Raw genomic sequence first — 18,425 nt, forward strand, 5'->3', positions numbered from 1 at the left:
ATGGTTTAGAGCAGTGGTTCTCACCCTTCCTAATGCCGTGACCCTTTAATACAGTTCCTCATGTTGTGGTGACTCCCAACCATAAAACTATTTTCATTGCTACTTTGTAACTGTAATTTTGCTATTGTTATGAATCATAATGTAAATATCTGATATGCAGGATGTATTTAGGCGACCCCAGTGAAAGGGTCGTTCAACTCCCAAAGGGGTTGTGACCCACATGTTGAGAACCGCTGGTTTAGAGGCTGTCCCTAGTTGCCTGGTACCTGGCCATGGAGTGAACTGACCAGGTGAATAGTGTCCAGAGTGTGAGAGCCCAATAAAGCAGGTGGTTGGGGTTTGGGGTCTGGATTGATTGGTTTGCATATAAAAGGCACAGTAGCAGGTGAGTTGTCTCTAGAAACTGGCTAACCCTAAAGGCGGCAGTCTCTCCAGAGTCAGCAAGGTCCTGATGTCAAATCATCATGGACACATGGTTAATATAATAATGCATGATTTCACTTATATAAGCCACTAGAAAGTACAAACTAATCTACAGCAACAAAAAATAGATCTGTGGTTGCTTGGGGACAGTGCTGTGAGCCCAAGCAAGAGAAAGGGATTACACAGGGGCACAAGAAAATTTTGGGGGTTGATAGTTATTTTCACACTCTCTTGATTGTGGTAATAGTTTCATTGCTGTACACATGTCAAAACAATACATGTTACACATGAGAAAGCATAAATATTAATAAAAAGTGGAAATAACATACAGCAGATGAAAAAAAACTAAGATTATTATCAACAACTATAAGCAAGTAATTTTGAAAACTTGAAAGAAATGAACAAATCTCTGGAAAAACAGAACTTAAAACTAGCTCAGAAATAAATAAAAAACCTAGATAATCTTGTAACTATTAAAGAAGTTGACCTGAAGTTTAAATTTTTGCCAAAAAGAAAACATTGGGCCCAGATGATAGAGGATTGGGGTGGGGTGGGTGGGTAGATAAATCCCAACTCATCCTAAGAGGTGAGTGAAACCTGGCAGTAAAATTAGTCAAAAAACATTACAAGAGGTGCTGGCTGGCCATGTCAGTTGGTTAGAGCATCATCCAGATATGCCAAGGTTGCGGGTTTGATCCCCAGTCAGGGCACATACAAAGAAATAATAAATGAATGCATAAATAAACAGAACAACAAATCAATGTTTCTCTCTCTAAAATCAATCAATAAAAAAATTACAAGAAAGGAAATTATAGTCCACTTCCACTCAATATTATAAATTAAAAATCCTAAACAATATATTAACAAACTGAATCTGTTATATAAAATTTATACTTATAGAAGAAAAACTAAAGAAGAAAAATCATATAATCATTTCAACTTACGTAGGAAAAAAGCACTGGATAAAAATACATGGATTCATGATTTAAAAACAACAACAACTCTCTTACTTAGGAATAGAAGACTTCTTTACGGTGATAAAACAGTTGTTTAAAACAATAATCCTACACAATTATCCTCTTCAATCGGGAAACACTAAAAGCATTCCCTTTAAAATCAGGAATAAGACAAGGTGACCCACCATCACTTCTTCTATTAAATAATGTATGCGAGGTCCTAGACCAGTGATGGCGAACCTTTTGAGCTCGGCGCGTCAGCATTTTGAAAAACCCTAACTTAACTCTGGTGCCATGTCACATATAGAAATTTTTTTATATTTGCAACCATAGTAAAACAAAGATTTATATTTTTGATATTTATTTTATATATTTAAATGCCATTTAACAAAGAAAAATCAAACAAAAAAATGAGTTCGCATGTCACCTCTGACACGCGTGTCATAGATTCACCATCACTGTCCTAGACTTTGCAATAAGAAAAAGAAATTAGAAGTACAAAAATTAGATAGGATAAGATTATTTGCAGGAAATGCTGCATAGAAAATCCAGAAGAACCTACAGGTAAATTATCTACACTAATAAAAGACAAAGATGCTAATTGACTGTACCTTTGCTATGCCCTAAGCCACACCCACCAGCATATCAGAGAGGCTATATGCAAATTAACCCAACCAAGATGGCGGCCAGCAGCCACAGAGTTGGAGCAAGCAGGAGGCTTGGTTGCCCAGGCAAAGAAGGAAGCCAAGTTTCCCACCTGCCCTGAGCTGGCTGTGGCCTCCGCTCATGGCAACAAAGTTTCAATTATAGAAGACAAATAAATCCCAGATACCTGCTTCCAGCCAGCCTCGACTGGGAGCTTGGGTGGGTGGAGGTTGTGGCCAGCCTGCAAACAGCCATCAGCCCCTCACACAGGCTGGCCAGGCACTCCTATATAATAAAAGGGTAATATGCAAATTGACCCTAACAGCAGAACGACTGGGAATGACTGGTCATTATGACACACACTGACCACCAGGGGGCAGATGCTCAATGCCCCCTGGTGGTCAGTGTGCTCCCACAGGGAGAGCTCTGCTCAGCCACAAGCCAGGCAGATGGCTGCCGGTACAGTGGTGGTGGTGGGAGCCTCTCCTGCCTCCTCAGCAGCACTAAGGATGTCTGACTGCAGCTTAGGCCTGCTCCCCGCTGGCAAGTGGACATCCCCCGAGGGCTCCCAGGCTGCCAGAGGGATGTCTGATTGCCAGCTTAGGCCCAATCCCCCCAGGGAGTGGGCCTAAGCCAGCAGGTGGTCATTCCCTGAGGGGTCCCAGACTGTGAGAGGGCACAGGCCGGGCTGAGGGACCCGCCCGAGTGCACAAATTTTTGTGCACCGGGCCTCTAGTTAATAATAATAAAGGAGAGTTAATAAAGAAGGTGATCAAGGTAACTAGATTCAGGGTCAAAAAGACCCTATATACCCTAGCAAAAAGAGCTACTGATTTGCACTCAAGAAAAGTGTTTGCTGCCCTGGCCAGTATACCTCAGTAGTTGAGTGTCGGCTGAGCATCAAAGGGTTGCGTGTTTGATTCCTGGTCAAGGTCACTTACCTGGGTTGCAGGTTTGATTCCTGGTCCCAAGGCATGTGGAGGGAGCCAATTAATGTGTCTCTCTCACATTGATGTTTCTTGGTCTCTCCCCTCCACCCCCTTCCACTCTCTCTAAAAAATCAATGGAAAAAATATCCTCAGGTGAGGATTAACAAAGAAAAGAAAAGGAAAAAAAGAGAAGAAAAGAAAGGGTTTATTTGTTAGGTTGAGCAGGAACAAACGATGTGTAAATGCTAATGATTTCCTGTAAAGTCTGTAGAAAAGTCAAAGGCTAAAAAACTGGAGGAGATAGTGAGATAAACTTTTAAGATGTGGTAAGACTTAGAATGCTGCTTCAGAAAATGGCAGGAAATGCTGACACTGGGCAGCCCTGAGGGCCCAGGTAAGATAAGACCCATTTTTCAAGAATTCTTTTCTAAAAAAATGCTCTAAGCCAGTGGTTCTCAACCTTCCTAATGCCACGACCCTTTAATACAGTTCCTCATGTTGTGGTGACCCCCAACCACAAAATTATTTTCGTTGCTGTAATTTTGCTACTGTTATGAATCGTAATGTAAATATCTGATATGCAGGATGTATTTAGGCGACCCCTGTGAAAGGGTCGTTCGACCTCCAAAGGGGTCGCGACCCAAAGGTTGAGAACCGCTGCTCTAAGCCGTAATAGCTTAGAGAATATACAAAATTAAAGTTTTGCTGGGTGAATGTGACAGAACTCTAAGCAATAGAATTGAGTACTGACAAGAGAATTAGCTGAATAGCTGAACCAGAGTCTAGCCTTGATAGGAATGGAAGGTAGATATTAAAGATGACTAAAGAAAATAAAGTACTTAAGTGACTAAAAACTCAGAAGATGTTCGGGAATGTTTTACAGTGAGAACTACAGAACAGGTAAACTGGAAGGCACCAAGAGACTAACTTCACCAGAACTGTTTGGAAACTATTATAACTGATAGGCTCTAGTTCCTGGGGGGGAAAAATCAATAGATATGGTTAACTCTATATAGTTACAGTTTCCTTGAGACATATGGATCTCAATGCCAGTAAAATAAAAATCCTTTACTATCCCCAGATGATGTCACAAGCATCTTGTTTAATATCCCTTGTTTCAAAATTCCCTGTTTACTTTCCTCCTCTACTCCTGCTGTCAAAACTAACTACATATTTCTGTGTTATCTTCTTTTAAAAAGTGAATAATGAGTACACAGATTATTTGAAGCATCTTATCAATCTCCTAACTGATTTGACATAATTATCTAGAGGCAAATTTTATATATAACTTTAATATAAACACTTAAACTCTGGCCTAATTACTTGGTAAAAATTTGGCTGCAAGTCATTTTATTTATTAGATACTGATGGACACTAACTTCGATGGCTATGACACTAATACTGAAATTTCTTATCTGGAAGGAGGACTATTCATATATTCAGTGTCTGGAAAGAGTCCCTGCTGAGCTAAACATAGTGCAGTATGTACTCTATGAAAGAGTCCATGAGACAGGCTTTGCAGGGGAGGGTGGTTTTATTCTTTCGCAATGCCTGTGGAGAGTCTGGCAGCAAGGAAAGCCTAGAAAACTCATGAAAGGCCCTTTTATAACTATGGTGAATGTGGAACACAAAGTAAAGTCAGATGACCTACTTAAAGCTTTGCTTCTACTGATGAGAATTAATTCTCATTCCAGATTAGTCTCTTTCTAGAAAAAGAAAACCTTACATAATGGTTGGAAAATTAAGACACAAGGAGTATGACTCGACTAAGTTTTAATATTTCCCTCTCAAATATCAGCTCAAGACCTAAGACCTATGGCCAGAGACAAAATATACTTCGTAAGGCTCTGAGAGGTATGCTCTTGTTTACCTCAGTGTAACAATTTGTTGACGGCTGGGCGAGGAAATTTAAATTCTATAATCCACTGATCAGATCAGAAGTTTGGGCTAATAATATTATAAGAGGAAATAATTTATTGATCTCTTCCTGGACCTTATGCAAAGAAATGGATGGTAAACCTGTCTTGAAAGATAAGGACACACTCAGCAATAAGAAGGAATGGACAATATGCAACAACATGGATGAATCTCAAGACCATTATACTGAACTGAATGCAAGAAACCAGACACAAGAGTATATACTGTATGACTGCATTTATTTTTTCATTTATTAAAGTTATAATTTAAATGTTTATTAAAATTACCATTTGTGTCTAATGAATATGCAGCAAAAACAACATATTTCCCTGGCCAGGTAGATTAGTTGTTTAGAGTGCCGTCCCGATACACCAAGGTTGCAAGTTCGATTCCTATTCAGGGGTACATACAAGAATCAACCAATGAATGCATAAATAAGTGGAATATCAAAGTGATGTTTCTATTTCTCTCAGTCTCTATCTCTTTCTCCCTTCCTCTCTCTCTTTAAAATCAATTAAAAACTACAACAAAAACCACTAGGATTACTTGTTTTACATTATGTCTGAATAACCAGGAAACTCTATATGCCTATCGCTGGACTGGTACCTACTCTGCCATCTTAATCAGAAGTGTATTATTGCATTTACATAACATTCTACAAAGGAAAAGAAAGTGAAAGCAGCTGGGGTTGGGGATAGAAATGAGGATTAATTGCAAAAGGGTATGAGGGACCCTTTGGAGGCTGATAAGAATGTTCTATATCTTGACTAAACAGGTGGTTACATGGTGTACACATTTGTCAAAACACACCTAAATATACTCCTAAAATGGCACATTTATTATATGTAAATTATACCCCAATAGTTGAAAAAAAAATGAAAAGTAGAAAGGTAAGACCAGTATAAGTTCCTTCAAAGTAGAGAATCAATCATTTGCTCATCTGTTCAACTAAGTTCCCTAACATGTGCCAAGTAGGAAAGTAAAGGAGAGAGAAGCTCATGCCTTAGAGGAGCTCACATCTCAAGTGTTTTCTCACCTACCCTTCTCATGTTACCCAAACATTTCAGGTTAGTCAATAAAATTCTTATGATCCAGGAGGTAGCTGAATATGGCTCTTTCCCATTTTGATTCTCATTGACTCTCTCTCCTTTACATAGAAATATAAACTGGAAAATTCTTCTCTTATTCTCCTCTACGATTAGTTTCCCATTTAAAAATCCTCTGACCTGTTCTTATTTTGCTAAATTAACAGGAACTTACAGAATGCCTACTACATATGCCAAACTGTAAACACTTGTATAGAATACAAAATACTTGACATGTCTCTTTCCTCATGTGCTCCTTTCATAATTTCCCATCCCACTTTCATGTGTGTCTTCTCCTTCCGTCCCTTCCTTCCTCCATTTTGCCTTGAGTGCAGAATTAGGTAACTATCCAAGATCGCAAAGCTAGATAGATCATCAAATCCCAATTGACTAATTGGATTTCCCTTTTCTGAAGGGAAAGGGGAGAAAAATGGTGGGAGGTGTATGTGTAGGAGGGTATCTCCTGGACCTCATTAATATAGTTCTAAATCAATCTCAACTCTCCCTCCACCATGCCCACTGGGCCCATACTCATCCAGTCTTTACATTGGTAACTGCTTTTGTTTAGAAGCTTCTGCTCCCAGTTCTTTCACATTAGCCAGGTCTCTGCTTAAATGAAACCTGCCCTCGTTAGTTATAATAGAACCATTCTTACCCCTACCCCATATCATAATATTCATTATCATAGCAACTTATTCACTGCTTTCACAGAACTTAATTATAGATATTTACCTGTCAATTATAATCAAGACTATGCTCCATGTAGATCAAACACATGACTGCTATGTTCATAGGATCTACCCAGCACCTAGCAAAGTGGCCCACACATAATAGGTATCCCAGGTAGTAGACTGATCAGTCTGCCTCTATAGGGCTTAAAGTCAAGCTTAAAAGAATCTCAGCCCCTGAAACTGTATTAAAATGATTCAATACCCTAGGCAAGGCCAGAAATAAATGTAAATTCTATCTAGAAAAAGGTATCATCCTAGCTTTCAAATCATATTATAAACAATTTTTTAAAATATGTCTGGTCCATGAGGCAGTAACATGGGAATAAGTAGAAAATAGGTAAGAACAGTACCACAGCATTAAAAATTTCAGCCAGTCCTGGCCGGTTTGGCTCAGTGGATAGAGCGTCAGCCTGCGGACAGAGGGGTCCCGGGTTCAATTCTGGCCAAGGGCATATGCCTGGGTTGCAGGCTCAGTCCCCACTAGGGGCAGTGCAGGAGGCGGCCAATCCATGATTCTCTCTTATCAATGATGTTTCTCTCTCCCTCCCTCCCTCTCCTTTCCTCTCTGAAATCAATAAAAATATATTTATAAAAAATTTCAGCCCAGAATCAGTTTTATGCACATACATAAATAAAATGTAATAGCAAATCTAAAAAAGAAAAAGGACAAAGTAGGAATTCTAAAACTGAGAACACAGTTGAAGTAAAGACTCAATAGATGGATTTAAGGACAGATAAAATACAGCTGAAGAGATAATTAAGGAAATGGAGGTAAATCAAAAGGAAGTATCTGGAAAAAAACAGAGAGGCAAGAGGATAAAATATACAAAAGAGAGGCAAGAGGTATAGAGAATATAGTGAGATGACCTATCCTACATATAATTTCAGTCCAAGATAAGAGGAAAGAAGACAGAAGAAATATCTGAAGAGACAAAGGCTTAAAATTCTCCAAACTTAAAAAGAAAATTTGTGTCTAGATACCACAGTAATACTTCTGAAAATCCAAGAATTAAAAAAAATTTTTTAAGCAGCACGGGAGGGTGAGGAGGGTCCTAGATTTTTACAAAGGTAGCTAAAAAAAACTCCTTCCATTTCTATACACATGTCCTTTATAATGAGAATGGCCAACAACACACTGAAAAGCAAAACACTGAAATTAGTTATCAATAAATCAGGACAAGAAAAGCATGTTGGCTATCACCACGATGATTTACTAACATTTATTTATTTATTTATTTATTATGTTTCAATTGATTTGAGAGAGAAACATCAATGTGAGAGAGAAACATCGATCAGTTGCCTTGCGTATATGCCCTGACCCAGGACTGAAACCATATCCCAGATATGTACCATGACTGGAATTGAACCTGCAACCCTTTGGTGTACGGGATGACACTCCAACTAACTGAACTACCTGACCAGGGTTGATTTATTAATCTAGAATAGGGCCAACATACGGTTTCTGTTGCAACAACTGAACTCAACTGAAATTAATGTTATTCATATTTAATATAACTATATCATTCTTCAAGTTTTCCCCAACCATTTAAAAATGTATAACAAACATTTTGAGTTCAAATGTCATATAAAAAAGGCAGTAAACTGGATATGGGAGGCAGGCCATAGTTTGCTGACCCCTATTCTAGAAGTTCTAACTAATGGGATGAGAAAAGATAAAAAAGATAGAATTATTAAGAACCTCCCAAAAAACTTATTTGCAGGTGAAAGTCTGTGTACTTAAAAAATAATTAGGTACAAAACTAATGTTCATAAACTAATGCTCACAGTTGAAAACACTCACCAACCAGAATATAGAGTATCAAATTGAAATTTTAGAAGTGAAAAACACAATAGCTGAAACTGGGGGAAAAAACACCCTAGATGGGTACAATAGCAGAAATAAGAGAGGGAACAATCAATACATTGAAAAAGAGATAAATAGAAAATGTCCAGCTTGTACAACAGAGAAAAAAGAGATTAAAAAAATTAACAAAGACTCAGAATCCTGTGGGACAATAATAAAGCTCAAACATTTGTTACACTACAGTCCCAAAAATGAGAGGAAAAGTTCAGAGATTTAAAAAAAAAAAAAAAAAAAAATTTGAGCCCTAGGTGGTTTGTCTCAGTGATTAGAGTGTCAGCCTACAGATGGAAGGGGTCACGAGATGGATTCCTGTGAAGGGCACATGCCTCAGTTGCAGGCTGAATCCTCAGGCCCTCTTGGGGCAAGTGCGGGTTGGGGGGCCATTCAGTCTGTCTCTCTCACATTGATGTTTCTCTCTTTCTGTCTCTCCCCCTCCCTTCCACTCTCTCTAAAAATCAATGGGGAAAAATATCCTCAGGTAAGGATTAAATAATTTAAGAAATAACTGCTGAAAATTCCCCAAATTTAGTTAAAGATAGAAACCTCAAACTGCTAAAAACTAAAGACAATGTCCTGAAAGCTGCTAGAGAAATGACACATTACTTACAGAAAACCAACAATCCAAAGGATTTTTTTTTTTTATCAGGAATCATGGAAGCTATAAGGAAGTGTACAATATATTTCAAATGCTGAAAGAATCAAGCCAAAATTCTATATAGAGTAAACATATACTTTAGAAATGAAGGTGAAATAGAAACAATGGCAGATGAAAACTAAGAATGTGTCACCAGCAGACCAGCTCTAAAAGAATGGCTGAATTTCTTCAGAAAGGAAATAAATGATCACAGAAAGAATAAAGAGTAGTGGAAAGGGTGTATATACACACATATATTTATGTTACACATAAACACATATACACCAATTAAACAATCCCCCTTTGATTTTAAAAATTATGTCTGATACTGAAAATAAAAATTCTAACATTGTCTTATGATTCTCAATACATATATAAGAGATAATATTTAATATAACTGCATGATAAGGGGGGGTGAGGTAAAAGAACCTAAAAGGTGGTAAGGTTTCTACATTCCACTTAAAAGTGGTGCCAAAACCGGTTTGGCTCAGTGGATAGAGCGTCGGCCTGCGGACTGAAAGGTCCCAGGTTCGATTCCGGTCAAGGGCATGTACCTGGGTTGCGGGCACATCTCCAGTAGGAGATGTGCAGGAGGCGGCTGATTGATGTTTCTCTCTCATCGATGTTTCTAACTCTCTATCTCTCTCCCTTCCTCTCTGTAAAAAATCAATAAAATATATTAAAAAAAAAAAAAGTGGTATAGCCCTAGCTGGTTTGGCTCAGTGGATAGAGCATCCGCCTGCGGACTGAAGGGTCCTAAGCTCGATTCCAGTCAAGGGCACATGCCTGGGTTGTGGGCTCGATCCCCAGTAGGGGGCATGCAGGAGGCAGTCGATCAATGATTCTCTCTCATCACTGATGTTTCTATCTCTCTCTCCCCCTCCCTTCCTCTCTGAAATCAATAAAAATATATTTTTTTAAAAGGAAAGAGCCCTAGGCCTAGCCAGTTTGGCTCAGTAGATAGAGCATAAAAACAACACATAGATCAATGGAAGAGAACAGAAAGCTCAAAAATAAACCCATGCCTTATGGTCAATTAATCTTTGACAAAGGAAGCAAAAATATACAATGGGGTAAAGACAGTCTAATCAATAAATGGTGCTGGGAAAACTGGAGTAATATATGCAAAAAATGAAACTAGACCACTTTCTTACACTATATAAAAGAGTAAACTCGAAATGGATTAGACTTAAATGTAAGACCCCAAACCATAAAACTCCTAGAAGAAAACATAGGCAGTAAAATCTCTAACTTTCTCATAGCAATGTTTTTTTCTGATATATCTTCTCAAACAAAGGAAACAAAAGAAAAAACAAACAAATGGAACTATATCAAACCAAAAAGTTTTTGCAGAGCAAAGAAAATTATCAATAAAACAAAATGACAATTTACTAAATGGAAGAAGATATTCGCCAATGATACATCCAGTAAGGGGTTAATATCCAAAATGTGTAAAGAACCCATACACCGTAACATAAAAAAAAAAAGAAACTATCTGATTTAAAAATGGGCATAGAACCTGAATAGGCATATCTCCAAAGAGGACAGACAGGTGGCCAATAGACATTTGAAAAGATGCTTAATGTCACTAATCATCAGAGAAATGCAAATTAAAACCACAATGAGATGTCACCTCACACCTGTCACAATGGCTATCATCAATAAACTAGTAAACAACAAATGTTGGTGAGGATGTGGATAAAAGGGAACCCTCATACACTGTGGGATTGAAAATTGGTGCAGCCACTATGGAAATAGTATGGAGGTTCCTCAAAAAATTAAAATGAAAATGCTTTATGACCCAGCAATTCCACTTCTGGGTATTTATCTGAAGAAATCCAAAACACTAATTTGAAAACATATATGTATTCCTATGTTCATTGCAGCTTTATTTACAATAGCCAAGATATAGAAGCAACCCAAGTGCCCATCAATAGACAAGTGGATAAAAAAGTTGTGGCATATATAATGGAATTTTCCTCAGCCTTAAAAAAAGAATGAAATCTTACCATTAGTGACAATATGGATGGATCTAGAGGATATCATTTTAAATAAAATAAGTCAGACAGAGAAAAACAAATACCATATGATTTAACTTATATGTAGAATCTATAAAACAAAATAAGCAAACAAAATTGAAACTAACACATAAATACAGAGGACAAACTGATGGTTGCCAAATGGGAGGGGGTTTGGGAGAAGAGGGTGAAGAGGTTAAGAAGTACAAATTGGAAGTTACAAAATAGTCATGGGATATGGAAGTATAGCACAGGAAATATAGTTAATAATATAATAACTATGTATGATGTCAGGTGGTTACTGGACTTATTGAGGAAATCACTTCTTAAGTTATATAAATGTCTATCTAACCACTATACTGCATGCCTGAAACTAGTACAAAATATTAAATGTCAACTGTAATTGAAAAATAAAAATTTTTAAAAGGAAAAAGACCTAACTATATGCTGCCTACAAGAAATGTACTTCAGATATAACATAACAACCAAGGTAGGTTAAAAATAAATGGATTCAGTGTTTCAGGGATAGGGAAAGAGGAATGAATTAGTGGAGCACAAAGAATTTTTAGAGCAGTGAAACTATTCTGTATGATACTGTAATGCAGTGGTTCTCAACCTTCTGGCCCTTTAAATACAGTTCCTCATGTTGTGACCCAACCATAAAATTATTTTCGTTGCTACTTCATAACTGTAATGTTGCTACTGTTATGAATTGTAATGTAAATATCTGATATGCAGGATGGTCTTAGGAGACCCCTGTGAAAGGGTCGTTCGAACGCCAAAGGGGTCGCAACCCACAGGTTGAGAACCGCTGGCCTACAACAACTTCCCCAAAGGACTTATACCTATGTATTTCCTCTAACAAAACATGTTAGGATCTATATGCTGAAAAATGCAAAACACTGATAAAACAGTAATCAAATTAAACCTAAATAAATGAAAAAATTTACTGTGTTCATGTTTTGGATTCATGACCAGGATGAAGGCCACCATTATAAATAATGATAATTATAATGTTTTAATCACAAAAATAAGTTATTCTACAGCCTGCAAATAAAATGGAATGGAGAAAACCTGATTTTAGCTTTGTTTTGTGAGAATACTAACTTGGGGGACAAAGACTCCTCACAGCTCTCGTTTTAATTATTTAATTATTTAGCTCTTACCTTAATTATTTGAGATGCATCATCCATCCCCACTCACTGGAATTCCATAAATACTTTTTTTTTAGTTTGTCACCTGCAACTAAAGGGGAAAAAAAACCTTTAGAAAAGTAAAACAGCCCTATTTAAACCCATGGATTGTTCCCAGGGAGTACACTCTAAGGAGATGTTTTATAGAGCTGTGCTTAACATTCCAGTAGCCATAGAACAAAGCTCCATCTTAAATAGTTTAAATCACTGAAGAGCTCATGAGAACTCAATGAGAAATTAGGTCTTTCCAGTGGAGGCAAGATGGAGCACTTCTCTCTTCTCCCAAAACCTGGAATAGTCTGCAAGGGGACATTTGGCAATGCCTAAAGCTAGTTTTAACTGTCTTACAAATCACAGGATAGTCCTTGCATAACCAAGTATTGGTCAAAGACCCACCTTCTGGTCCAAGCTCTGTAACTCATTCGCTAAGTGACCCAAACCAAACCTATTAACCTCTTTAAGCCTCAGTTTTTTTTTCTCTTGGAAAAAGAGTAAAGCCTGAATTAAGTTCTTTTCTAATTCTCACGGTACCAAAATAATCAAATTTATATTGAAATACTGCCTAACCTTTAAGCATACACAATGGGCCAGTCATTATATTAAGTGTTTTATGTGCTCTACCACATTTAACCCTATAATAGGCAGATGCTATCATTAGCCTCATTATCCAAATACATAACCTGATACAGACTCTTAGGGTCACAAAGTGGTAAACAGCAGATCCAGGATCTGAACCTGGCCAACCTGATTCTATCTAGGGCCTCATTCTTATCATTATCTTCACCATCCCGCTTGGATTTGAGGAGTAATGACTGTGGTTCTTAATCCCCTTGGACAGAGGATTAAGAATCATATCCCTAATTTCACCACCCACTAAATACCATAGGAGACTTTAGGTTCAAAATGGTGAAGAGAATAGAATAGAGAACCCAGAAATTGACCCAAACCACTATGCTCAATTAATATTTGACAAAGGAGGCAAGAACATACAATGGAGTCAAGACAGTCTCTTCTTGCCGAAACTGGTTTGGCTCAGTGGATAGAGCGTCATCCTGCGGACTGAAAGGTCCCAGGTTCGATTCCAGTCAAGGGCATGTACCTGGGTTGCGGGCACATCCCCAGGAGGAGATGTGCAGGAGGCAGCTGATCGATGTTTCTCTCTCATCGATGTTTCTAACTCTCTATCTCTCTCCCTTCCTCTCTGTGAGAAATATATTAAAAAAAAAAAAGAGTCTCTTCAATAAATGGTGCTGGGAAACTTGGTCAGACACATGCAAAAAAATGAAACTAGACCACCAACTTACACCATACACAAAAATAAACTCAAAATGGATAAAAGACTTAAACGTTAAGACAGGAAACCATAAAAATATTAGAGGAATCCACAGACAGCAAGATCTTAGATATATGCCGAAGCAATATCTTCACTGATACTGCTCCTAGGGCAATGGAAACTAAAGGGAAAATAAACAAATGGGATTACATCAAAATTAAAAGCTTCTGCACAGCAAAAGAAACCATCAACAAAACAACAAGAAAACCCGCTGCATGGGAGAACATATTTGCCAACGATATCTCTGATAAGGGTTTAATCTCCAACATTTACAGGGAACTCATGCAACTTAACAAAAGGAAGACAAACAACCCAATCAGAAAATGGGCAACGGATCTAAATAGACACTTTTCGAAAGAAGACATAAGGAAGGCCAAGAGACATATGAAAAAATGCTCAAAGTAACTAATCATCCGAGAGATGCAAATCAAAACGACAATGAGGTACCATCTCACTCCTGTCAGAATGGCTAGCATCAACAAATCAACAAATGACAAATGCTGGCGAGGATGCGGAGAAAAAGGCACCCTCATGCATTGCTGGTGGGAATGCAGACTGGTGCATCCACTGTGGAGAACAGTATGGAGTTTCTTCAAAAAACTAAAAATGGAACTTCCATTTGACCCAGTGATCCCACTTCTAGGAATATATCCCAAGAAACCAGAAACACCAATCAGAAAGGATATATGCACCCGTATGTTCATAGCAGCACAATTTACAATAGCTAAGATTTGGAATCAGCCTAAGTGCCCATCAGCAGATGAGTGGATTAAAAAACTTTGGCATATCTATGCAATGGAATACTATGCCGCAGTAAAAAGGAAGGAACTCCTACCATTTGCAACAGCATGGATGGAGCTGGAGAGCATTATGCTAAGTGAAATAAGCCAGTCAGAGAAAGATAAATATCACATGATCTCACTCATTTGTGGACTATAATGCACAACATAAACCGATGAACAAAAATAAATCTAGAGACACAGAAGCATCGATCAGATGCTCAAACCTTAGAGGGAAGGTAGGGGAGGGTGAGGGTAAAGGGGAGAGATCAACCAAAGGACTTGTATACATGCATATAAGCATAAGTGATGGATGCAGACAACAGGGGGTGAGGGTGAGGGCAAGACTGGGAGGATGAGGGGACAATGGGGGGATAAAGACACATTTGTAATACCTTAATCAATAAAAAATTTTAAAAATATAAAAATAAAACCTGAAACACACACACACACACACACACACACACACAAAACCCAAAACGGTGAAGAGACACCATTTTTAAGCTACAAACTAGCCAAGATTAGGAAAACAAGATCTAAACCTGTTGGGGACCTGATGCCATAGGTTGCTCATACCTTGCACTGACACTGTACAGTAAAAGACAATCCCTTTCAACAGAGGGCCTTCCGAATGTTCACACACTTCTTTAAAATAATCCTAAATACAGTAAAAGAAAACTTCATACAAAGACATTCACTGACTGCCAATGACTAGGCAATGAAGTGGTTCAAGGCCCCAGTGTTTCTGTCCAGTGAGATACTCCACTATTGGGCAATCTGGGCTGACAGAGACTCTGTTAGATGTGCGCTGCAGTCTGGTGGCTCCCCCTACCCGATCCTACCCTTTTCCTGTTTCCTCATCGTCATTATTCCCCAATGTCGACAAAAGAAAATCCAAACTGATAGGAAAATTTTATAAACGTTTATTTGAACACAAAATCTGAGGACATGCCCAGGAGCAAGATCTCAACAAATTGAGAAAATGCCTCAGAGAATGGCAGTTTGGCAGTTCTTTTTTTATACATTTAGAATCAAAAGAGAAGACGTAAGAAAGGCTACATGAAATCCACTGGTGGCAGATTAAGGAGACGGAAAAAAACAAAGCAAGGAAATATCTAGGATTGGATAAAAAGTAAAATGAAGAGACAGTTACTTCTTTTACAGTGGTGGGGACAGGATAGTTAACATTTAACATTTATAGTAAATAGAGATGGTATGTGGGCAATAAGATAACAATGAGGAGTTTCATGGTCATGTGCTCTGGTGCTAGATTGTGACTCTGAGGAGCCTGGAAACTATGCTGATACTAATGCCCCAGTGCAGGGATTCATGAACATTGAAAAGAAATTAACTGGAAGATGGCTGGCAGGACTGGGTGAGATGTGCCATCCCTCCCTGGCCAGCCGGGGTGGCGCCGTGGCTCGAAGGGCATCTGTGCAGTGAGCAGGGTTCCTCGGCAGGTGGGGTCCCTCAGCCTGGCCTGCGGGAATCAGGCTGAAACCGGCTCTCGGACATCCCCCAAGGGGTCCCGGATTGTGAGAAGGTGGTTCTCGGGCGACTACCCTGGAATCAGGCTCCCTCCTCTTGGTTCCAGGGTGTGTCACCAGAAAACCACTGCTGCCAAGTTACCACAGCTCAGCAGCTCCTGCGTTAAGCGTCTGCCCCCTGGTGGTCATTGCACATCATAGCTACCAGTTGGACAGTCGCTTAGCCTTTTATATATCTAGATTTCATACTCTGATATTTCACAGGGCTCACTTAAGGTAAAGACTGACTTTTGCTGAGAAAGTTATAGGCCTGGTGCATGACTAACCACCTTGACCTGCCCAGTTAGCAATCTATGATCAAACCATCCTGTGTGGTCACTTTCAGTCACTGAGCTTGTGAAGCCTGTCATGTACTCTGAGCTTGCCGGTTCTGTAGCCCCTTTTACATTCACACCAATAAGCCCTTTGCTCCCCTACTCCATCTCAATCTGCTTTCTAAGAACCTAACCGGCACATTTATTAAATGTATTTACAGTGATGAAGAAACAAAAACCACTGGGGGAAAGAGGACTCCCAATAAATAAAACAAAATGTTAACAATGTTGGGACCTCTGTACTATCCAAGTATCATCTATTACTTATACATAATAAAAAAAAATTAAAAAAAGATTTTGTGCTAAATTTTGCTCCTGAAGAAATATTCTTATGGCAGGAAAAACTGTTATATGTTGTACACAATGTACCCAAATTCACCAAGAGCTGCATCAAAACTAAACTGCTGGGGTCCTTCCAAAAAAGCATATGCCCACCCTGGCCAAGTGGCTCAGTTGGTTGGAGCATCGTCTTGTATCCCCAAAGGTTGCGGGTCAATTCTTGGGCAGGGTACATGCCTAGGTTACAGGTTCCCTCCCCTGTTGGAGCGAGATGCTTCTCTCTCTCTTCCCTCTCCCTTGCCCCCCCCTCTCTCTCTCTCAAAAAAAAAGGAAGCATATGCCCAAGTACTAAGAACTAAAAGACCAGGCAGTGGGCTTTACAGACATTTCCTAAGCTCAGCTTCCTCATTTGTTAATCCAAAGTTGGACTAATTTAAAGACTTTTAGAGGAGACTATGGAGGCTGCTCAGTTCGCCCTCCCGTTCTCACAGATGAGACCAATGATCACATAGGATGAGCAAAGAATAATCATTGGCCTTGTTTTTCAATACCTAGGTCTGTTTCTCTTTCCAGCTGTACTGGTAATGCATCTAAATGTAGACAGCACATTAAACACACAATTCCAAAAAGGCAAAGATTGGTGGCAAGACTCAAACCCAGATATATCTTATTCTGAAATCTGTGCTCTTACCCCCTGGTTGATGTATGTCAACAGCCACATGAGGAAAAGGACTCCCCTCTAAGAGCTGAATGGAAAGTTTTAAAAACCTGATTGAAATTTATCATAATTGTCCAATAATTACAAACTCATAGTATGGTGCCATGTACTCAATCAGTGAGACTTTCTATCACTGTCTGACTCAATGAGTAAAATAAACTGGAAAGGGCAATTCCTTGATATAAAGGCCAGTTCCTAAAACACCTATGTCAAAGATGGGAAACAAAACCTTGTGGCAGCCCTGGCCATGTGGCTGTTAGTTGAATGTCATCCTGTGCACCGAAAGGTCGCCAGTTCAATTCTTGGTCAGGGTGCGTGCAGGAAACAGCCAATGGATGTCACTATCTCTCTCTCTCTCTTTCTCTCTCCCTCTCTCCCACCCTCTCCCCCCTCTAAAAGTAATGAAAACATTAAAAAACCAAAACACACAATCTTGTGACAAATTAAAGCAACACTGCCATGGTTTCATTTCCTACTGTTAATAGAGCCACTGCCAGGAAGTTCCCTGTTTACTATAGCAACAACTGGTCTTGCTAACTCACCAAGTTTCTGCCTTTTCGCTTCCTCAGGAAGCAGACAGGAAAATCAGGCTTCTGATCACGTTTTTAAAGAGGAGTTGCCATTTAAAAATAGAAATTAATAAATATATATGTAAAAAGTAATTTTATACTTTGGCTGACATCCTATATTTCTGTATATTAAACTCAATCTTGAAAGTACACAGTCTTACCTTTTTTATCTTGCAATACAACAATCTAGAAAATCTACTAAAACTCTCTAGCTACTAAGTCTAGAAATGCTGGATAAATGACCTTTGAAAAGCTTAGCTAAGTTCTCAAGAAAGGAGAGAAAACTGCCAATAGCATGAAACAAAATGTGAACCAAAAGCCAGAAATGGGAGTATCTGCTGATCTTTGTATTGGCCCCAGAAGCATTTAAGAAATTTCAGTAACTGATGGAAGTGGAGAAAAGGAGACAGAAAGCAGGAGAAAAGTAGAAAAGGCACTTCAGAAAGGTGGAGAGTTAGATCTAAGATTTCTTGCAAAGTTGTGACTCTCAA

At 38.8% G+C, this 18,425-nt stretch overlaps 1 protein-coding gene across 5 annotated transcripts in view; it reads right to left on the reverse strand.

The window, feature by feature from the left end:
- The window catches only part of PTPRA (protein tyrosine phosphatase receptor type A), a 131,382-nt gene that overhangs the window by 83,705 nt on the left and 29,252 nt on the right, over nt 1-18,425 (reverse strand). For 3 of the 5 annotated variants that reach the window (XM_081096821.1, XM_081096824.1, XM_081096820.1), the window contains exon 2: nt 12,369-12,447. The exons of the other annotated variants lie outside the window; for them this stretch is intronic. In XM_081096821.1, the coding sequence (XP_080952947.1) occupies nt 12,369-12,395 (27 nt within the window). In that variant the 5' untranslated portion in view covers nt 12,396-12,447. The remainder of the gene's footprint in view (nt 1-12,368; nt 12,448-18,425) is intronic. 5 annotated transcript variants of the gene reach the window in all.

The sequence above is a fragment of the Myotis nattereri genome (assembly GCF_964212035.1).
Source record: "Myotis nattereri genome assembly, chromosome: 8".
Classification (NCBI taxonomy): Eukaryota; Metazoa; Chordata; class Mammalia; order Chiroptera; family Vespertilionidae; genus Myotis; species Myotis nattereri.